The following is a 24691-nucleotide window of genomic DNA, read 5'->3' as shown; positions in this document are numbered from 1 at the left end:
ACATTTCATCTCTTGCTAAAATAACTTCTATGTAGCTAGGCATTATGGGATGTCTCTGCCAGTTGTTTTTGCCCCTTCAACTTCTAATTATGTACATAGGCCTTATCCATCCATACATAGAGTACTCTTTGCATGCTTGGGGAAGTTCCACAAACACAGTTTTGTTAGACAGGGTGGAATCAAAAGCTTTTTGTCTAATCAACTCCTCTCCTCTGACTGACTATCTTCAGTCTCTTTCTCACCGCCGGAATGTTGCAGCTCTTGTTATCTTTTATCGCTATTTTCATGCTAACTGCATGCCTCCCCTCTTCCTCTGGCCTCACTGCACGAGGCTTTCTTCTTCCTCTCACCCATATTTTCTCCAGCGCTCTAATACAAAAGTTAACCAGTACTCTCAGTCATTCATAGCTTTCACTGTAAATCTCTGGGATTCCCCGCCTGCTTCTGTATTTTAATTTTCCTATGACTTGACTTCTTTTAAGAGGGAGGTTTCAAGACATTTTTCCCTGTCTTTTGGATAACTCGTATTCTCTTTAAAGGAACTGGCAATCAAGTGGGTCTTTTTTTTTTTATATTGTTGCCCTTGGCCAGTTTCCCTTCATACATAAAAAAAGTCTTCAGGAATTTCTCTCTCATCAATTATACCTCTGAACACCCTTTTTAATTCTCTTATATCACCTGGTTTCTTCTTTAATTCACGGATCATTCTTGTTGGACCCGATGCTTTTCTGCTGTTCATTTTTTTCAATGCTTTGTTCACCTCTTCCTCTGTGATTTCTTCAATCAGACCTTCCACCACATCCATCTCTTCCAGGGCATGTTCATTTTCCATGTTTAAGAGGTTTTCAAAGTAGGACCTCCACCTCTCAAGTCTTTCTTCCTGCTTTATCTTGATAATTCCTCTTTCATCCTTTTTATATTTTGCTCCAGTTACATATTTCTTCTTCATTTGTTTTGCAATTTTGAACATGTCTTTTATGCTTCTCACTAATATTCCATTCTATATCCCAATTTTTCCACACCAGCCTCTTTGCTTCGGCTACCTCCATTTTAGCCTCCCTTGCTTTCTTTTCATATTCTCTCCTATCTTCTTCATTCTTTGTTCTCTACCACCTCTTGTATGCCTGTTTCTTTTCCTGCACTGCCCCCTCTACTGCTTCATTGCACCACCATGTTTGTCCCTCTTTGCCTTTTTGAGTGTTCTCTGGTTTCACCACTAACTTCCTTTGCAGCTTCCACAACATTTTTACTTAGTTTTTTCCATCCTCCTCAGTTTACAATATTTTTTTCTGTTGCACTATCATTTCAAATTGTCATTGTGTTTCGTCATCCTTATATTTCCATTCTTTTATTTTCCTTTGGCCTCTCTACTTTTTCTTTCTCATAAAGTTGGTCAAATTTAGATCTGCTCTCAATAGGTGGTGCTGTGTTAGACACACCTCTCCTGAGATGACCCTATAGTATTTTACCCGCATCTCCCTTTCTTCCTTCAGTAGTATGAAGTAATATATATATATATATATATATATATATATATATATATATATATATATATATATATATATATATATATACAGGGGATCCTCACAATTTGAAGGGGTTAGGGCGGGTTTTGAATCGTGAAGCTATTTTTCCCATAAGATACTTAAGAATTTAAAAAGTATACGAGACTTACTGTATACAGGTCAGTTGAAGTATGCTTGTAATTTTACAAAGGTCGTCTCTGCTGACAGGGGAGCGTTCACATGAGATATGCGGGAGCCCAGCCAAACACCAGACTTTAAAGACTACGAACACCACATGAAAAAATAAAATTGAGTGAAGAAATTATGGCATAAATCCCCAGAACATAAATCCCTTGAAAACTAGGGCGGGGAGAGGAGGGCATGTGAATGCTCCCCTGTCAGCAGAGACGACCTTCGTAAAATTACAAGCATACTTCAACTGACCTACGGTAAATCTCGTATACTTTTAAATTTTACGTCAGCCGTCGTCTTCGCTGACATGGGGAGCTCACATGAGGTTTTAAAGCCATGTGGGTTTCGTAGTAAATCGCAAACTATGATGCCAAATATGGAAAATAAGGAGCGCCATTTAAGGGACTTGATAGCAAATTTAATAATTGTGAAGGCCACAGAACATTTGAGATGGGTAAATTTTACAGCCATAACCCCAAAATGAACCCAGCATAAGTACAGCATAGTCATCTATCCAAAACAAAAGAACAACACTACAATTTCATTTAACTAAATGAAAAACGAAGAATATACACATGATGACTCAAAGAGTTCAAACAAAAAGAATTCAATGGTACAATTGCATATAATATCCTCTTTAGCGGTATCTTTATCAACCCAAACTCACCAATAATACAAATTCATTTAATAACTAACAAATTTGAAAACCCAAAACTTTAACCATAACCAATCTTATTAATCTATGTGCAAAACTGCATCCTGAAAAGGATCGGAAATGCCTACAATACCCTTGTCATAAAATCTAGCAAAAGTTGATTCCCGAGACCATCCCGCTTTTGCCATGATAGTACCGATGAGGACAGCTAGAGCCTTGGCCTTTGAAGCCGCCGCTGATCTGACACTTCCTGCAGTAAACACATTAGTATCAATCCCAGCCAAATGAAGAACAGTCTTAACCCATCTGGAAATGGTATCTTTAGACACAGGTTTATAAGGTTTGACAAAACTAATGAGAAGTCTATTTTCTGCATTTGGAAAACATCTAAGATTATTAGTCCTGGTAATGTACTCTCTCAGAGTCTTACAAACACAAAGTCTTGCATCCTTGTCAAAAGCAACAAAGGTGACAAACTGAGTGTTAAAATTTGGCCTACATTGTTTAATGTTGTCCCCTAACGGAATTGTAATGGAAAAAGTCTTCAATGTTGATGCCTGGAAGCATGAGTAAGTGCAACGTTTGGATGCATGCAGGCTGCGTGAGTGCCATCAGCATAACCAGTTTAAGCGTAATTTCTTTTAAACTAAGTGTGTTCAATGGGTATAAGGATCTCAAAAAATTTACAACAGGCTGGACATCCCACGTCTTTGTGTACCGTGGTTTAGGGGGTCGCAGGTTAAAAACACCTTTCAGAAATCTGATGACGAGGGGATGGCTGCCCGCAGATACACCATCTACCATAATACCCAAGGTGGAAAGGGCACCCCTCGAGGTGTTAATGGAGCTATAACCTACACCCCTGTTGAAAGACACCATTAAAAAGTTTATGTCATTCACATTTGGATTAAAGGGATTGATGTCCCCTCTACCACAAAAGCTTGCCCATTGCTTGAGATGTGACTGGTACTGTTTTCCTGTACCTGGCTTCCAAGACACCATGATGCACCTTCCTTCCGTATGCCTCGCACTCTGAGGGAGTCCCAGAAAGAAGGCACGCCATCAACCGAGTGTGTGTCAAGATAGGGTGTGTTTCTGCTGAGCAGGGATGCATCAAAATGTTCTTTGATTTCCTGAGCAGTCTGGGGTGATCTATCAGCATATGGAGCAGCCTGCCCATCCAAGGCTGTGATCTCCAGAGGTGGGACCACTATCCACCCCTTGACCTGCTCTGCCCCCATCTTCTGCAAACACCTAGAGATCAAGGAAAAGGGAGGAAAAGGATAAGGAAGAGTAAAATTTGTCCAGTTACGAGAGAAAGCATCAAAATAAGTTGCCTCAGGGTCAGGTTTCCATGAGCAAAAAATAGGTATCTGTTTGTTAAGCCTAGATGCAAACAGGTCAATAGAGGGGGTACCAAAAGTGGAACAGAGAGAACTAAAAACATTGACATCCAATTTCCACTCGTGCCAAGTTGAAAGTGCGAGAAACCTCATCTGCCTCATAGTTAGCTTTCCCCGGGATGTGTGAACATGTGATAGTATAGAAAGATCATTGTAGGGCAGAGATTTGGTACCTCCCATTTCATTCACATAAGTAACAGCTGTAGAATTGTCACAAAAAATTTTAATATGTTTTCCCTTAACTTCCTGCCGAAATGCCTGCAGAGTAAATAAAATTGCTGTAAGTTCAAGAGCATTGATGTGTAATGAAGTTTCCTCCAAAGACCAACTACCACCTGTAGAAACCTGGTTAAGGCTGCCACCCCAACCAATATTGGAAGCATCTGTGAACAATTCAAGTTCTGCAGCCGGCCTGAAAATAACCCTATCCTGTACTGCTGCATTTTTGCACCACCAGAGTAATTCTTGTTTCATCTCCTCAGAAATAGGCATCATAGCATCAAAATTCTCATGAGAGTGATGTAAAGCATGAATCTTGGCCCTCTCAAGAACTCTATAATGCAGTTTTCCCAGAACGACCACAGAGGTGGCAGCGACCAAAATACCTATCACCCGTGCAACCTGTCTAATCTGGGCAACCGACTTGTGCATAAGATCCTCACAAGCAAGACGAATTTTAGAAACTCTTCTTTCCGGCAAAGAAATTGTCATATTGTCAGTGTTGATAATGTTTCCTAAGTATTCAATAGACTTAGTAGGAGTAAGAATGGACTTTTCCTCATTGATACAAAAACCCAGTCTCCTGAAAAGGGAAACAGTGTCCTGCACACAAGCGAGGCAACCTGCTTGTGAGCTGTTGCAGATAAGTGAATCATCTATGTAACTGGTGATAGTATAATCTTTGTTCCTCAAATGTGAAAAAACTGGCTTCATAAGTTTTGTGAAAATTCTAGGGCCTGGTGACACCCCATTAGGCAAACAATTGAATTGGTAAATAACCCCTTGCCATGTGAAACAGAAAAATCTTTGCTGTTCCTCCGCTATCTTGACTGAGTAATAGGCATGTTTTAAATCCACTGACGCCAAGAAGTCACCTGCATGAATGAGCTTGATCGCAAGTTCAAAATCCTCCATTTTAAAGTGGATATATGGAATGTGTAAATTAAGTTTCTCTAAATTCAAAACTATCCTATATCCACCATTCTTTTTCTTCCTTAGAAAAATAGGAGAAATAATTTGTCCATATTGCCACTCAGTGACAGAAATTACCTTAAGAAGAAGTAATTTTTGAATTTCAGTAGAGATAACATCCTGTTCTAAAGAATTAAACCTGTATTCAACCTTCTGAAAAAATAAGTGTTTGACATTCTCCACATTAATATCCAAATGGCAGTGTTGAACAAAATCTAATATACAAGGATCAGAAGTAATTTCCTTCCATTCATGGACAAAGTGGTGAAGTCTACCACCCACAAAACAGTCACTTGCCTGATTCAGTGCCGGGGCTTGGAGTAGCCCCGGCCCCTGGCGTTTTTTGGGTCTGGGTAGCGTGGAGCCTGGGATGATCTGTGACCAGACTTGAAGGCCGATCTCTTAAACCCGTAGGGCTGGAACCTAGACGAGAAACCTCTAGTTCTGCCAGGAAGACGCCATGGGAAAACCTGCCTCTTGGCTGTGATGGTGGACCGTAACTTTGCCGATTCTTCAATCAGTTTTACACTTTTGGAGATATCATCACCAAACAAGAATCTGGACATGGGAACTTTTTCTGTGCAGAGGTGAGAAAACTTGTGATTCAATTCACGCTTCATCACAAACCTCCTATTGAGGTTGTTCCTAACATTGGCATGACCTAACAAGGCCAGTGCACCATTTATCAGGTTTGTTTCCTGCGCCACCACATGGTGCTGCTCATCATGGGCCACTTTGTCTAATTTCACTAAAGATTTGGTAATTATAGAAGCAGCCCTCAAAATGTCCTTATTTACCTCCCTCAGCCGAAAATCCACTCTCCTGGCCTCCGGCCTCAGTGCCTCCAACACTTGAGGGTTGCAGTCCACTGCAGAGAGGGCAGGCCAGTTAGCAGGTCTCAAAACACAGTCATCCTCACATAAGGCTTGTAGTCGTCCTCTCGAATGCCCTTATCAAACATAAAATTTATCATATCAGCCACCTTACCGTCCACTTCGGCCGAAAACACGTCCGTCGGCCCAAATACTTGAATGCCCTGAAGAAGGGACTCACAGTAGTGGAGGGCTCACCAACGGAATCATCATCACTGCTGTCTGCAGGGAATCCCGAGAAGGAAGGAGGGGATGGCGAGCAAGCCTGCCCATGAGAAGGCCCAGCACCCTCATTAATCCTGGTGGTGCAGGCAGTGGAGGAGGCACCCACATTCACAGGATTAGGTGAAACCGGGGGAAGGCTCCCACGGTCCCTCTTGAGACGGTCAGTATCTCAGACCTCATTTCAGCCAGGGCGTCTAAAACAGCATTCCATTGCCCAGGTGGGGGTGCCGAAGGTAGAGTTGAAGCGGGCGGGGGGCAGGGGGCAGAGGCAAACACGTCAGAACCGTGAATCGAACATGACTGGCGCTTCCTCGCCCAATCCCCGGCATGACGACTCCTGGAAGAGTCACTGCCCCTGCCACTGTGGTCCAAATCATGGGCACTGGGTGCCCAATTGACCAGGGAGGGTCCAACAGGGGCACCAGCCCCATCATCACTGGAGCCGGGAGACTCCATCACACAACCTGGTCGTCAAAGGGAGATCAAAACAAAGCCGTAAGCTTGTATATAGCCCCCCGCCAACAAAAAGCCATCTTGTAAGGCACTAACCGTCCTTAAGCAGGTAACGGATGGTAGGCACTGTACTTGCGTAACAAGTAACATGGCCTGCTGTAAGAAAAAGCACCAAATGGACCAGCAGGTCCACAGCACGTCCGTCCGGTGTGGTCAAGCGTGCGCAACTGGTGTTTGGTTGGGCTCCCGCATATCTCATATGAGCACCCCATGTCAGCGGAGACGACGGCTGACGTAAAATTAGGGGGGACAAGGACCAACCTCTAGCCTAGACCACCCCAAAACATCACTATAACCTCTGAAAAACACTAATGTAGACTAAATCAGTACTGTTAAAGGCTTCATTTATATCAGACAGGGTAGCATCGGTTTAAGGGGGTATCACACTGGCCTATGATATGCGGAACGTGGGCCATGGTTCTTGGTGCGAAACCAGGAACATGATCACACACAAGCTGGCCACATTCTTGCTATGCTAGGCAAATGGTCCAGCAACCAAGACCAAGCCTAATCAAAACAAACCAGAACAAAACCATGCTGCTTATATCTCAACCTGTGCTTCATGCTGCCATTGCATTTGCACTTCTAGCTATTGAAGAAAAGGAAACTAGGGAAGAACCGAGAGCTGCGCGTCGGCAACTTTTGGAGTCGAGGGATGGTTGCCATTAACCCAAACTATTGACATGATATATATATATATATATATATATATATATATATATATATATATATATATATATATATATATATATATATATCATCTTTATAGACTGATGAAATATTTAATATTCAACATATGAAAAATTCAGGTACGTTCGTTTTAGTTTGAATGATAGGGTTTTATTATATATCTTATGTTTATTTTTTCATTGGGATAGCATATGAACAACCGTAATAGATATGAAGCCATCCCAACTTTGCTCCACTAATCCCAGGAAAGTTCCAGCTATCTGGAGCGGATGTTCCTCGTTCTGCGTATCATAGGCCACTGTGATAACACCTTACACGAATTTACGGCAAATTTGGGGTGGTGGCGGATTTGACCGGGCGGGTGGCGCATGAGATATGAATGTCAAATTGGTGAGTCAGTCTGCCGAACCTTGAGGATTCGGTATTGATTAACTGAGTTCAAATTGGCGATAATTCGAACTGCAGATGGTCAAATCATGAGGATCCCCTTATATATATATATATATATATATATATATATATATATATATATATATATATATATATATATATATATATATACAGGTAACTCGATTCACATGTGTTTAATGTACGAGTTTTTCTTATTACGCGACCGAAAAAATATTATAATTAATTCAATTTGCACGATCGGTTTCCTTATACGCGATTTGGCCCAACCGCATTTTCAAACAGCACCAGACGCAATTTCAAACTGCGCGCCAGAGAGTTCTGCAGCTGGTCGATAGGTGGGAGCTCCATTGCCATGGACACACTCTTTTGCTACACAGTGATGTAAAAAGAATTTTCCAAGAAAAAGGGCCAGACCATCATGCTGCAGTTTTTCAAGAAAACACCAGTGGAAGATGTAGTACCAGAAGAGGATGCGGATGATCCTGTAGAAGCAGAGGAAGCGCAGGTGGATGATGACGTCCTTCACTCAGAGGTGGACAGCAATGGCATGTGCTTGGCGTCCTGCTTTTATTTTTTTACTAGTGTTTATTTTTATACTGTGGGGTTACTTTTGAGTGGAGTTTTGATAAAGTGGAAAAGCTCAGAGGAAGATGGTGACTGACTGTGGTGTGAGTGATGAAGGCAGTGACGCAGTGAGTGTTGCATTTACGTATTCTTTATTTTGTTGTTTTCTCTTATTTTGTTTTGCTTTCTTGTTTTTCTCTTATCTTTAAATACACTTCTAGTATTTAAAATGGTAAATAATAAAAACATGTTAATTTAGCCAAATAATTAAAGTAATTTGTACAAACTTTTTTGGACCACATCCCGCATTCCCCCTATTATCTATTGTTTCTTATGAGGATTACAAGTTTGTTTTATGCGAATTTTGACATACGCAATGCCTCTTGGAATGCATTTATCGTGTAAATCGAGTTACCTGTGTGTGTGTATATATATATATATGTATATATTGTGAGGGGCATCGCATTATTTCCCCTTTATTTATTTATAGTATATGCGTAGCCTCTGGCCACCCAAGCGCGGGCTGTCGCTGTTCCGCTGTGCGGCCAACCCCCCTCTCTTTGTTTCCACCATTTTGTTGAGCCTGCGAGCCTCGCATCAGTATCAAGGTAGCCTTCAGCGGAGATAGACACGTATTCTCGTGGTCTGGCACAGTGTAGGGAGATTCATGTTGCTGGGCTTCTCTTGTTGCTCACTAGTTATCGTTCTGGGAGTTGTGCTCTCCCTTGAGTAGCTGGCTTGTTACTCGGTAGACCGTGGCTGTAGAACAACGGGCTTGTTGTTCTTAGAGAAGCGTGGCAAGTTTGGCTACACTTCTCGTGCGTTCGTGCACTCGGGTGTGGCGGCGCGGAGGGACGCGTTATTTCCTCGTCCTGTTTGTTTTGTTGGTGGCCGTGGTCACCAGTGTGGTTTGGTGGGCGGCTGGGTGCCCCCACCATCTGTTGAGTTGTATCAGTAGTATACTGTTTATAGTACCGGCCAGTCTTCAGCGGAGTTAACACGTACGATCTCAGCACAGGAAGAGACACGTGTGGCTGGACTGTGCATTAGCAGTACTCATTAGTCATCGGTCTGGGAGTTGTGCCCTCCTGTTGAGTAGCTGGCTTGCTACTGGGTAGACCGTGGCTGGGTAGGACAACGGGCTTGTTGTCCTGAGGAAAGTGTAGCCGGTTGGGGGCTACATTTCCTGTTGTGCGTTCGTTCACTCGTGGTGTGGCGGCACAGAGGAGAGACACGTTTGGTCTCGTCCTGTTTGTTTTGTTGGTGGCCGTGGTCACCAGTGTGGTTTGGTGGGCTGTTGTGTGCCCCCCATCATCTTTTGTGTAGTATCAGTAGTATACTGTATTGTAGTGGTTGTAGCCATGCACGCTAGTGAAAAGCTGAGAAGCTTCGTACTGCAGGCCAGTGGTGCGTAGTTGTCGTCCACCAAACTTGTCTGTGATGAGTATCTGGACTCCGTGTATAGCTGTTGTCACCCGTAAGTGGTGTCTGGGCTTGTGTGTACATCACCGGATGTGCTGTACACATCATATATTGTAGTAGTCGTAGGCTAGGGGTGTCAGTCTGACAGGTGTTAGGAAGCACTTGTCGTAATAGGATAGTATAGTAATATATATACTGCGCGTGTTGTCCCAGTTTGTGAGTATCACAGTCTGTGGACAAGGCGTGCGGAGAGGCATTAATACTTCATAGAGAAGTGGGTGGAATTGTCCTTGTGGGCGGTTTCTCTAGGGGGTATTAAGGCCTCGCCCTGTTACACATAACATCTACCATTTATAAATTCTACTTGGTTGGGTACAGGTGGAGAAGGAGTTGCTAAAGAGATTCCCTTACAGTGGGGGAAATTATACACTGTTGGCAACCTTGAAAGAACCTGAGGGTTACGACAGTTGTGAGTTAACTCTGTGGAGTTTTTATATTCCCCACTGTACTGACCGTAACAAAGTTTGCGATTTTGCCAGAATAACACTCTAGTGAGCTGTAGCAGTTAACCGCAGCTGTGGCATACGTAATATATATATATATATATATATATATATATATATATATATATATATATATATATATATATATATATATATATATATATATATATATATATATATATATATATATATATATATATATATATATATATATATATATATATATATATATATATATATATATATATATATATATATATATATATATATATATATATATATATATATATATATATATATATATATATATATATATATATATATATATATATATATATATATATATATATATATATATATATATATATATATATTTACAGGGTGATTCACAAGTTTCTCTGGAAAATTTAACTACTGCAAGTTTATACAATTCTAAGCAGAAAATACTCTATAAGTATAAGTGTTTTCTGCAATGGTTAACAAGTGGGAGGAGTTTTAGATTTTAATCCAGACGAGAGGACAGCCACCAGCAAGCGGCTGGCTCCCGCCACCCCCTCGCGACCTAAAAACCACTTAGTTGCCAAGTTGCTTATTTCTCTTAATTTTTACTAGCATTCTTTCAGTCTGATTTTTTTTTATTATCACCATGTATGTGATCAATTGTTCTAGGGAACTGTGCCATTTTTTCATGGAATAGGCTTTGCGGACACCTAAAGTATTATTGACGGATATAAACGTTGCACAATGGCATTATGATGGATACCTCTTAAAAAAGAAAACGCACCTTGACTTTTACCTCATAGATGGTATGGAAAAAAAGTCTAATACAGAAGAATATTGTTGAACAGTTACTGGTGTGATCAGTAGTGTGGCATTGCAAGTGTAGCCTAGCCTAGCACAGATGTCTCGCCGCACTGAATACGTCCTTCAAGAATATTTCAACACAATCCCTGTCACACATGAAAATAACAATGCAACACACCTGATGATAATAAAAAAACAAAAACTTTAATTCAGACTGAAAGAATGCTAGTAAAAATTAAGAGAAATCAGCAACTTGGCAACTAAGTGGTTTCAAGGTCGCGAGGGTGTGGCGGGAGCCAGCCGCTTGCTGGTGGCTGTCCTCCCGTTCTGGATTGAAATCTAAAATTCCTCCCACTTGTTAACCATTGCAGAAAACACCTATACATATAGAGTATTTTCTGCTTAGAATTGTGTAAACTTGCAGTAGTTAAATTTTCCGGAGTAACTCGTGAATCACCCTGTTATATATATATACACAGTAAGTCCTCATTATACAGTACATATGCGTTCTTGAAAACCGTACCGCAAATCGAAATTACCGTATACCGAACCCATTATAACATGTAATAATAGGGAATGCATTCCAGCATGTCAAAAGTCACCCCTACAGAAATTAAAATACATGAAAGTAGTCATAAAAAAAAAAATGTAAAGTACTGTGCAAAAGAAATAAACAAAATGTTTTTATTTACCTTTCACTCGCCACGTATTCTATCAGATGATGTCCCTCCTGAGGCTAAGAGACAGTAGGGATTTCAGCCCTTACTCATCTAACAATTAGTGGGCAGATGAGGATAAGACGTCATCTGCACTGTCGGAAGCAGATGTGGAAAGGCCAGCTGTAGCAGGGTCAGCACGTTTCACTGGTTTGAAGAAAGAGGATATGGAAGAAGGGCCAGCTGTAGCAGGGTCGGCAGGTGTGACAGGCTTGAAGAACGAGTAGATGGAGGACTGTTTGGTTTTTCTTGTTTTTTCATCATAGATTTCTTGATAAATCTTGACACTTTTTTCTCTACGTCATGAGCCACTTTACTACTCCTGGCAGAATTTGGGTCACATTCCTTCAGGGTTTCTAGAGCTTTTTCGATACCACTGAGACATTCTCTAAGAGTTTTGATGTCCAGGTCACACACAGGTTCTTCTTCATCTCCCTCTTTTTCTGCAACCTGTGATGCCTTGTCTAGCTCTACAAATTCATCATTTGAGAGGTTCAGCATGGCTTTCCAAAAGATCTCGAACTTCATCATTAACTTCATCGAAGCCAGCCCAATGGCACAGATTTACTATATCATTTCTGATTGCACCAATGTCATCTTCAGCTAAGCCTGGGAAGTCATGCATGCATTCTGGCCATACTTTATTCCACACCAAGTTCATGGTAGACGTCTTCACTTCGTTCCAAGATGACTTGATGTTATCTAAGGCGTGCTTGATGTTATATGACTTCCACCATTCTTTGATAGTGGGCTTGCCAGGCCCATCTGTGCCCTTTATCAGTTGCTGCATGGTTTCCCGCTGGTAGTAGGCTTTAAATGTTTGCCATAATTATTATGAATATATTTGTGCTTACAATAGACCCTTTAATATTCCATTTATTCATCTAATTAGAAATGCATGTAAGTAATATGTAATGCAATTAAAAAAAAAGGTGGGGGAGGGAAAGAGATAATGGGCTCCAAGGGTGGTCAAGTTAAAGTCAGTACTGTGAGTGGCCATGTGTGGGGTGGATGGCGTCATCACCCCTGCTCCCCCGCTCAGGGTCCCCTCAGATGACACGAGTGGATACCGTATCTGTGATATTTTCTTACCATATATTGAATCAAGGTTACTAATTTCCAAATACCGTAACTGTGAATTTACTGGATAAAGAACTACCGTATAACGAGGACTTACTGTATGTATATATATATATATATATATATATATATATATATATATATATATATATATATATATATATATATATATATATATATATATATATATATATATATATATATATATATATATATATATATATATATATATATATATATATATATATATATATATATATATATATATATATATATATATATATATATATATATATATATATATATATATACACACACACACGCACAGTGGAGACTCAATACTTGAACGCCTGAATACTCAAACTTTTCAATACTTAACCCGCTAAGACCGATGGCCGCAAAATTCGCACCCTCCCATTACCGCAATTATCATAAAAAAATCAACTCTTATAAATTACTCTGGAAAAAAAATCTGCTGTTAGTAGACATGACAATGCATCATCCTACAAGTTTTTATTACTCTACTCACTATGGTTGTCTCAGAATAATAACCGATAATTGGAGAAGATTGTGGTAGCGGCAACTCGGGGGAGGTGCTTTTATGTGTATTCTTACATAATGTAAGGCACTGCTCATGTTTTTATGTGTTTTCACATGTTTTTCGTGTTTTCACTCATATTGGCTGATTATAGTTACGTATGTTTTTATCAAGCGTGGGTGACGATGTTGTCACAATAGCGGGATCGGGATCTACCTCCAACCTGTGCACATTTCGTCTTGTCCCGCCTTGTCTATCACTTTTATCACTAAACTTTAGCTTCCTCTTAGCACCAGTAGCCATAGTTGTAAATAATAGTTCCTTAAATAAGTAAATACGTAAATACGTAAATAATTATCACCGCGACACGACGCTCACGCACCTCACAGAAATTTGCGGGAGACTAGCTGGCTAGAGCGGTGTGCTTCCTGGGAGCCGACAGTACTACCATAGGCCTACGTCATGACCAAATATAGCAGCGCTACCAATGCTAGCGCGGTTTTTATTAGCGCTCAAAGTAGCTGCCCCATTTAAGGACTGTCGGAAGTGTGCAATGCAGCCCTATTTAAGGCCTGTCAGACTTTACGGGTTAAACACAAAAGTTCGATTTGATACTCGAAAAAATACCTGATAGTCGAACGTCCAATCCTATGGTTGTAAACAAAGGCTGGCGTTCCCTCTTCCCCTTCTGCCAGTTGTGACTTGTGATGTCACACTTACAACCATGCAAAATTTATATTTGATACTCAAAAAAATACCTGATAGTCGAACGTCCACACCCGTGGTTGTAAACAAAGGCTCCCTGGCGTCCTCCCTTCCCCTTCTGCCAGTTGTGACTTGTGATGCCACGATCAGAATAACATTCACCTGCGATCTATCTGCAGTTTTTCATTTATAAATTTACATTAATACCAAAGGCTTATTAGTGGTGAAAATATCTGTTAATCAAATGGCCGCACATTTGGTAGTATACAAAGCTCTGTCATCCCCTTTCTCGCAGTCGCCACTGTACCGTTTTGATGTCGTATTACTGGTAATACCGGTATTATCGTAATAACCGTATACCGGTATTAATGTAATACCGTTATACCGGATGGTGGTGCGCATCACTAGTCCTACCTCAGTCTTGAGATAAACAACAATATTCTGCGTTCTGTTGGTAGTTTTACATTAACAAACTTACAATGTCACCAAAGAGGCTTAATAGTGATGAAAATAAGGAATCTGGTGAGAGTGCAAGTATGAATGAGCCACAGCCCTCCATTAGTGGATTCACAGGAATCACACCAGAAGAAATCCATCACCAGCCTTCACTTACGGTATGTACAAAACAAAATTGTAAAAAAAAATACATTGATTTTTTAAAAATATAAACTTGAGGTTTTGCTAGGATTGGAACGAATTACCTGATTTATAGGTATCAATAGTCGAACTTTTTAATACTCGAACAGCCATTTGGAACGAATTAAGTTTGAGTATTGAGTCTCCACTGTATATATATATATATATATATATATATATATATATATATATATATATATATATATATATATATATATTGTATACAGGCAACCCCCGCTTAACAGAGGGGTTATGATCCTAAAAAAAACCTTCGTTAAGCGAACCGATTATAACAAGTTTAACCAACCCTTGACTTGAACTTCGATTGAGAGTAAACATAGCGAGAGTGCATCATAGTACAGTGAAAGGTTTAATGAAAGTAAAAAATTATGAAGTTAAACATTTAGGCAGTTTAATACAAGTCATTATGATGTACACTAATGTATGTATGTACTCTCTCCCAAAAAACTATCGGCATTAAAACTAACGATCGAGAAAGGCATTACATGTAGCATTATGGTACATTGCTCAGCATCCTTATAGAGATTGGCATGCCTGCTGTTCAGTTACTAATTAGGGTATACGAGTCTCTTGGCTACAGTATATTGTAATAAGTTTTCATTAATCAATCTTATATTACATAGTCGTTGATAAAAGGTGAAAGAAGTAAAATTAATAGGATATATTTTCACACACCTTATACAAGTGTATTTATAACTTGTAGCAAAATAAATTTAATGTCATAAACTAGAACAATAAACCAACAGAATAAAGACATTTAATAAGAATAATTTGACAGTTGCAGAAAATGCTGTTAATTATTCATGAAATAATGTAAAACAGTAAATAACTTAACAATACAATTGTTTTGAATGCTAATTAGTATTGTGTAACCTCCTCCTGCAGCTAGTACAGCATTTAATCTGTTGGGCATGGATGTCACAAGCGAATGCGCCAACTCCTGTCCGTGAGGTTGTCTTAGCTCTTCCCAAGCCATATGAGCCGATCTAATAACAGACGATCGTGTTCGGTGCGTTACATTTTCCGAGCACATTTTCGTCATTGTCGCCCATATATGTTCAATGGGGTTAAGATCTTGTGACCTTGGAGGATGTGGCAGAAGAGATATTTTTGGGTGGTCCTGGAACCATAATTTGACTATTCTTGCTGAATGAATGGGGCTGTTGTCTTGAACTAAAGAAAAGGGCATTCTTTCAGGGAACAATACTGCCCTAACCGAAGGAAGTAAAACCTCGTCCAATATCTCCACATACTTCTCGGCAGTGAAGTGTCCCTCCCCAACATCGGTTAGCTCACCTACACCAGGACCACTTATCCAACCAAACATTCCAACCGTAATCCTACCACTTTTCTTGGTTGCCTTAACATGTTCCTTTTCGTATCTATAAAGAAAATCATTCAAAATTAGGCCAATCTATTCTTACATTGTAAGTAATATTATACACTAAATGGCAGCTCTAGTTTGAGCAGTTGTACAGGTCGAGAAAAGTTGCAATTATTTACATTTATATATCTTATATATACTGTAAATGAAAATGTTAAGTATTCTAGTGTAAATAGTCAAAACCAGTAGTTTTCAGTGAGAAAGACAAATTTCACGGTAATCGTTGGTAATGTTCAACAAGTAAAGACACAGGATTATTATTGCTTTACCACGTGTTCTCCCTGCACCACACCCACGACAACCACTCGTTGTTTGATGAGAACATCTTTTCGTCACAAAAAATTGCCGTGTTCCAGAATTCTTCATCCTTATCACTGTAGTTAAGAGCATACTCCATACGCTGTTCCATGATCCTGTCTGTGAGTTCTGGTTTACGCGCTGGTCTGCATCCATAAAGTCCATTGGAATGTAGCCTGTTTCTGATGGTTTGCGTCGTGCAGCGGAGATCATACGTAGACAATACCGATGTTGTTGGGGTAAAAGGATCAGCATCATAAGCACTTGTGATAGCTCTGTCTTGCTCCTGTATTGTGTACCGAGATCGTCCACATCTTGGTTTGTCTGTTGTGTTGCCGCTGTCAATGAACCTTCTCACCCACCGGGCTACTGTATGGAGAGATATAGCAAGACGTCGTGCTATATATGCCTTGCTGTAACCCTAGGTGTGGAGAGCGATAATCTTTGCACACGTTTCCCATGAGGTCTCCATGTCTTTTAAACTCAATCATTTTGGATTCTTCTTCATTGACTCTGATGCATATACTTAATGCTTCATGAATCAGAGAAACTACGGATGCATATCGAAACATATTCGCCTTTCTTCACGTATGACAAAAATATAAAATAACATCGTAAGATTATCCTTACCTCTACTGCTGATAACTCAGCTGTTCCACACATCACTTGCCGAATGGCATATAACAATATCTATTGTTTAATTTACTGTGAATTCGGTAGATAATTTGTGTGTTTTAGAAGTATGAGCAGAAAACACATGAGCCTACTTGATCATACCCAATGTTAAACCTAACATATATTTAAGATGAAATGCTAAAGTTAGAGCAAACAACTCTCCAATCTTTCTTTTATCCCATCTGGTAATGGTACCCTGGAATATCTGGTAACTTTTTGCTCTGAGTTTTCATTTCCTTTCTGTTCAGGAAATTCTCTCTCCCTCAAAATCATCAATTTTTAGAAATGCATAATTACTGTAAACAAGAATTAAAACCACCTCGCCACATGCATGAATTAAGGATGTTAGAGTTTTCGCGTCACTTACATGATACATCATTCAGGGTCACCTCATTACCAGGAATACCAACCCCACAGTACAGTCATCTGTACAGTTTTGATCATTTCTCTGCAGGATCCAGCCAACAATGCCGATACTTTTTTGTGAGAGTGTACATAGCTTTATAATGTTGATGATCTTAAATCTATGAAGGGAGGGAGAGTGAAACGGGAAAGACACTAACTGGCAATCTGTGGAATGTAAACAAGGCGCATCATTGTATCACATACAAAATTTATGTACCACATTTCCAGAAGGCTTTCCATTTTATCCATTGTAGAGTCACGAGTTAAGGTGGTTCTTTTAGCTTGCAAGGAAGATACGGTCTCACCAGCCATCTTAATGGAATCTGCTGACTTGAAAATATTAGAGACAGTAGATGGAGGGAGCCAAGATGGTGGCAAGCAATGATATTAGTTTTCTCGCCTCGTGTCTGTGAATAATATCCAGCTTCACTTTGAGAGTAAGAGACTTCCTGGTCTTCTTAGCAACGCTAGGCGACATTGCAGGGCGTTTTGGTGGTAAGTTGAGCGAAGGAAGACGAGCTGCTGCTGACACTGTTATTGTTTTGAACAGTGTGAATGAGTGGTACGCGTGTTGTCCATGAAAGGCACTGGTGTATTCAAAAGCTTGTCGGCTTGCATGATACAGCATGGCTTTCAAACTTGGAAAAAATTGCCTGGATAAAACTTCATTAAAGCGAGTTTGGTGTTCGTTAAATGAGCAGATGGTAGTAAAATGAAATCTTTGTTGTAGCGAAATTTCGTTATGTGAACCTTCGTTAAATGTGGGTTACCTATACAGTAATACTCCGCTTAACGAACGTTCGTTTAACAAATTTCCGGTTTAACGTACTATATAAAGTTAGACCAAAAATCCGCATAACATACAACCGCATCCGTTTTAGCGAATTTTCAGGGTTTGAATTTGCCGGGTGAGGGACTAAACGCGGTAGTTTCGCTGTGATTGGCTGGCTCCCCGCCTCTGTCTCTAGCTCTCCTGGAGCTGGATCCAAGATTCTTTAACAACGTCAGAGCAACCTCTTGCAGCGAAATGGCGTCCATGAATGCTTGGAGGGACGGTGACAAGGTTGCTTTCAGGTTGCTCTGAGGTTGCTGGGAACACCACCTGGTGTTACTGTCTTATAATATTCATTTATGTTCACAAAACATTTGTATTAGCTTTTAACAAACCTTGCCCGCAAGAAAGGATTGTTTTGTAATGTATAAAGTGAAATCTTACATGGAATACCAAAAAATAAAGCAGAGATAAGATGAGCCACAGACGAAGCGAGAGACTCGCAGCCACTCAGCCGCTTCTTCTTCTTCTTGTGACCCTTTTGCTTGCGTGTTACTTTCATCATGATGTTTATGTTTCCACTCCTCTATTGCCTGCTATAATGAACATCATATCTTAGTATTTATATACGCTCATGCCACAAGAATAACCTTGACTCCATGGCACTGAGTGATAGTGAATTACTAATGAAATACCGCGGTATTTCATTAATAATTCACTGTCACTCAGTGCCACGAAGTCGAGGTTATCCTCATGGCATGAGCATATATTATGAATACTAAGATATGATATCCATTATAGCAGGCAATATAGAGGAGTGGAAACATATATCATGGGGAAAGACAACAGGCAGGCTAAAAGGGTCACAAGAAGAAAAAGAAGCGGCCGATTCGCCGCGAGTCTCACGCTTCGTCTGTGGCTCATCTCATCTCTGCTTTATTTTTTTGGTATTCCATGTAAGATTTCACTTTATGCATTACAAAACAATCCTTTCTTGGGGTCAAGGTTTGTAAAAAGCTAATAGAAATGTTGTTTTGTGAACATAAATGCGAGAATGTGAGAGAATTTCTACATACCTCCTCTAAATTCCAATGACTCATATGACATCATACAAGTAGTGGTACACTGGTGGCCCAATATGCTGCCAAACGTATATATAATTTTTTTTTTAACCTATGTGGTATGTTGGGGACCAGCCCAGAATGCATCCCCCTATTTCCATTATTTCTTATGGGAAAATTACGTCCGCTTAACGAATTTTCGCTCTACGAACAGCTTTGACACCCTGTATCCTGTTCGTTAAGCGGAGTATTACTATATATATATATATATATATATATATATATATATATATATATATATATATATATATATATATATATATATACAGCCAACCCCCACTTAACAGAGGTTATATAGTATATATATATATATATATATATATATATATATATATATATAGGCAACCCCGTTTAACGAAGGGGTTACGTTCCACTTCGTTAAGCGAAACTTCGTTAAGCGAATCGATTATAACAAGTTTAACCCCTGATTTGAACTTCCATTGAGAGTAAGCAAAGTGAGAGTGCATCATAATAGTACAGTAAAAGGTTTAATGAAAGTAAAAATTATGAAGTTAAACATTTAGGTAGTTTGATTTAAGTCATTATAATGTACACTAATATGTATGTATGTACGTAACTTTATAATGTTGATGATCTTAACTTTATGAAGGAAGGAAGAGTGAAACGTGAAAGACAGTAACCGGCAACCTGTGGAATGTAAACAAAGTGCGCATCATTGTACTGCATACAAAGCTTATGTACCACATTTCCACAAGGCTTTCCATTTTATCCATTGTAGAGTCACAAGTTCAGGTGGTTCTTTTAGCTTGCAAGGAAGATACGGTCTCACCAGCCTCCTTAACCCTTAAACTGCGCAATTATGATTTCAGGACAGCTGCAGGGTGCGCAAAAAATGGCAAAAAATCAACTTGCTTGAAAACTATCTTTGATCTTATGAAACTCAAAGGAGACAAGTAGAGCACTGAAAAGTGAAACAAAAAATGAAAAAAAATACATTGTGTGGCAGTGATGGCTGGCTGAAGTTGTTTGGGAAGTGCCTGATCAGCTGACATCTCTCCCTCACTCAGCTCATCTGTTGATTCTTCTCCTATACCTCCACTGTCGTTTTCCTGTTCTTTCTGCCAATGTGGATCATCAGAAAGTGATGAGAGTGATTCCTCAGAATCTTCAATCAATGGTAAAAATTTTGATGGTGTCAATGGCATATTACGCGCTTTGCCGGGCAGCGAGGGAGTGGCAACGCGCTCGTGACCTTGAGAGGCAGGAGGGTGTTTACGGCATCTCTTGGGCTTTCTCACAGCACCAGAAGTTGATTGCTTTAAATAATCTACATCATCAGGGCCTAGTGCAAGCTTTTTTTTTACTATCTCCTTCTTTTTACGACATCTTCTGCCTCCCCCATGGCCATGAATGTAGGAGCCAGGAGGCTGGCCAGCATCGCAAGACGATGATGAATTACCGCCTTCCATGACTGCCTAAGGCTGACTGAGATAATAATGCCTATATGGAGCGAAAGAGGGATGATGTTGCCACATGATGTTCATTGGATTTTACGGTGGCTGTGCGGGAACTTTTGAAATGGAGCTCAGAAAACCTGTCATCTTAAGAGGTCTGGCGCAGTTGGTCAAATAGCATCTTAAGATGTCTGGCACAGTTTACGGGTTAATAGAGTCTGCTGACTTGAAAATAGAGACAGTATAATATGGAGTCAAGATGGTGGCCAGCACTGGTATAGTTTTCTGGCCTCTCTCGTGTCTGAATAATATCCAGCTTCACTTGGAGAGTAAGAGACTTCCTGGTCTTCTTACAAACACTAGGCCACATTGCAGGGTGTTTTGGTGGTAAGTTGAGCTAGGGAAGACAAATTGCTGCTGACGCTGTTATGTTTTGACTGGGGAGTGAGTGTTGCGCGTGTTGTCCACGAGAGGCTTGATCTTGATCTTGATCTTTATTCTACAGGTGTCCCAGGATTTTTCCTGAGGCAGGCCTTAGTACCAGCAGCTCCTGGTGTATTCAAAAGCCTGTCCGCTTGCGTGATACGGTGGGGCTTTCAAATTTGGAAAAAAATTACCTGGATAAAACTTCGTTAAAGCGAGTTTGGTGTTTGTTAAACGAGCAGATGGTAGTAAAATAAAACCTTCTTTGTAGCGAAATTTCGTTGTGTGAACCTTCGTTAAACGGGGGTTCCCTGTGTATATATATATACATATATATATATATATATATATATATATATATATATATATATATATATATATATATATATATATATATATATATATATATATATATATATATATATATATATATATATATATATATATATATATATATATATATATATATACACAGGTAACTCTTGAATTACGCGTGTTTAATTTACGCGTCTGTTAATACGCGACCGAAAAAATGTTATAATCAATTAAATTTGCACGTCGGTTTGCTTATATGTCATTTGACCCAACCGCATTTTCAAACTGAGCGCCAGACGCAATTTCAAACTGCGCGCCAGAGAGTGGACAGCAACGGCAAGTGCTTGTGAGGGATGAAGACATTGGCGTCTTGCGTTTATTTTTTTTTCCAGGTGTTTACTTTTATACTGAGGGGTTATTTTTGATAAGTGGATTTTTTATAAAGTGGAAAAGCTCAGAGGAAGATGGTGACTGACTGTGGTGTGAGTGGTGAAGGCAGTGATGCAGTGAGTGTTATGTTTACGTATTCTTTGTTTTGTTTTCTCTAATTTTTTGCTTTTTCTTATTATTTCTTGCTTTTCCCTTTACTTTAAATACACTTTTAGTATTTAGAATGGTAAATAATAAAAACATGTTAATTTAGCCAAATAAATAGAGTATTTTGTACAATTTCTGGGGGGACCACATCCTGCATCCCCCCTATTATCTATTGTTTCTTATGAAAATTACAAGTTTGTTTTACGCGAATTGTGATATACGCGATGCCTCTTGGAATGCATCTATCGCGTAAATCGAGTTACCTGTATATATATATATATATATATATATATATATATATATATATATATATATATATATATATATATATATATATATATTTACATACACACACACAGTGGAGACTCAATACACGAAATAAATTTGTTCCAAATGGCTGTTCAAGTATCAAAAAATTTCACTGCCGATACCTATAAGTCAGGTAATTCATTCTAATCTTAGCAAAACTATAAGTTTACAAAAATTTCAATGTAATTTTTTTTTCTTTTTTTTCCAGAATTTTTATTTGTACCTATTGTAAGGTTGGTGATGGATGAAGGAGAGATGAGTGGGGAGGAGGGAGGATGAGTCACTATCCACAAAAATGTCTGGTAATGTTTATTCTGGTGTGATTCCTGTTAGGGCTGTGGCTCACTCAACACTTGCACTCTCACTACATTCCTTATTTTTACCATTAATAAATCTCTTTGATGCCATTACAAGTTTCTAAATGAAAAATTACAGACAGAAGAGAAAAGAATGTTATTTTTCTCATGTCTGTGGGGACGAGGGATCCGGTATACCAGAATACCAGTTTTTTATTTCTGTATTACCTGTATCAGAATGGGACAATGGCAATGGCAGGAAAGGAGAGGCCAGAGCTTTGTTTACAACCATGTATGTGGTCATTCAATTACCAGATATTTTCACCACTAATAAGTCTTTGGTGTTATTGTAAGTTTGTAAATAAAAAAATACAGACAGAACGCAAGAGAATGTTATTCTGATGATTCAGGCAGGACAACTGATGGAGGGGGGGAAGACCAGGGAGCCTTTGTTTACAATCACATTTGTGGACATTCGACTACCAGGTATTTTTTCAAGTATTAAATCGAACTTTTACGTTTGAGTATTGAAAAGTTCAGCTATTAAGGCATTCGAGTATTGAGTCTTCACTGTATGTACATATATACAGTCAACTCGAGTAATGCGAGTTTGAATAACACAATTTTGATTTAACGTGACAATATTTAAGGAGATACAATTCAGTAACACAATTTATTCAATTTAACACAGGTTAAATCAACTTGACGTCACGACCACCCATGCTGCTTATGGTGAGAACCACATTGGGCTATGCTCCAAGAAACTTAACAATGAGCAGGACATTTTCCAGCTGCAAAATGGTGCCCACAAACACAAGGGGAAGTATTGTTGCCATGGTAATGAGGTCACAAGCAGGTTGTTGGTAGAACCAACTCCCAAGGTGTTACTGTCTCATGTACATTTATGTTTACAAAACAACATTTCTATTAGTTTTTTACAAGCCTTTCCACCAAGAAAGGATTGTTTTGTAATGCACAAAGTGAAATCTTGCATGGAACACCAAAAGCAAGGCAGGAGATGAGGAGGCATTTGTCTGCTGGTGGCCGCTTTTTTTTCTTGTGACCCTTTTTAGCTTGTGTGTTGCTTTCACCACAATATTTGCATGTCCGCTCATCTATTGCCTGCTATAATGGATATTATTATAAAGATTTGATATCCATTATAGCAGGGGCAGACACACAAATATTGTGGTGAAAGCACCGCTGCCGATGATTGCCGACAACAGGCAAAAACCTCCTCATCTCCTAATTTGCTTTCCTTGTTCCATGCAAGATTTCACTTTGTGCATCGCAAAACAATAATTTTTTAGTGATAAGGCTTGTAAAAAGCTAATAGAAATGTTTTATGAGCATAAATGTGTATATGAGACCTCACTCCTCAGTCTGGAACTAAACAGCACTGTGAGTGGATCATTTCTCTGATTGTTCACTTAGTGTCCTATATTATGGTATCCAAGTGTCCTTCAATCTCCTCACAGGAAAGTAATTCCAAGAAATCAAGAAGACTGTGACCATTGAAAAGAATTTGGAAGTGTTAGATCACTATGCTAGGAGAGAAAAAACCTTGGTGATTGTTCATGCAATGGGACTGAGGGAGAGCATGTTGCATACCATCAGAGCTAATAAAATGAGTATGTGTTTTTGTTGTTTCTGTGACCTAGTGATGTATTAATAGTTTTCTTTAAGGTTTGAGTAAATGCATCCCTAAAGCAAGCAGACTTTCCCATTGGACAAGAATGTAACACCCCCTATTACCATTGTTTTGTATTGGAAAGTTTTGTTTGAATAACTCAACATCTCCAGGAATGTAACCCTCATGTTAGATCAAGATTTTACTGTATACAGTCGACGCCATAGGTATTGACGTGGTACCTTTTTTCTCCTGTTACACTAAAAAAAATTATTAACAAGAATATTTAGGTGATACTTACCAGTTTGTAATACTTTGTGGGGAGTCCCTTCATCTTCAGACACTCGCTGCCAACCCAGCAGACACAGAGTCACGGGATGCCATAGTTATCGTGGCTCGACACCTCACAGATCTCTGGCAGCAGGAAAGGAAGAAGTACTATGTCTCCTTCCTGGACCAGGTGTGC

General features: G+C 39.5%; 1 protein-coding gene across 5 annotated transcripts in view; it reads left to right on the top strand.

The window, feature by feature from the left end:
* LOC123513302 overlaps positions 1 to 24235 on the top strand; it is a 197478-nt gene extending 173243 nt beyond the window's left edge. For 2 of the 5 annotated variants that reach the window (XM_045270394.1, XM_045270393.1), the window contains exon 6: positions 23287 to 24235. In XM_045270394.1, coding sequence (XP_045126329.1) covers positions 23287 to 23291 — 5 coding nt within the window. In that variant the 3' untranslated portion in view covers positions 23292 to 24235. The other 3 variants (XM_045270391.1, XM_045270392.1, XM_045270390.1) reach the window with 2 other exon arrangements.
* The last annotated feature ends 456 nt before the right edge of the window (positions 24236 to 24691 follow it).

The sequence above is a fragment of the Portunus trituberculatus genome, chromosome 35, assembly GCF_017591435.1.
Source record: "Portunus trituberculatus isolate SZX2019 chromosome 35, ASM1759143v1, whole genome shotgun sequence".
NCBI classification, from domain to species: Eukaryota; Metazoa; Arthropoda; class Malacostraca; order Decapoda; family Portunidae; genus Portunus; species Portunus trituberculatus.
This window is presented reverse-complemented; position numbering and strand designations above follow the sequence as displayed.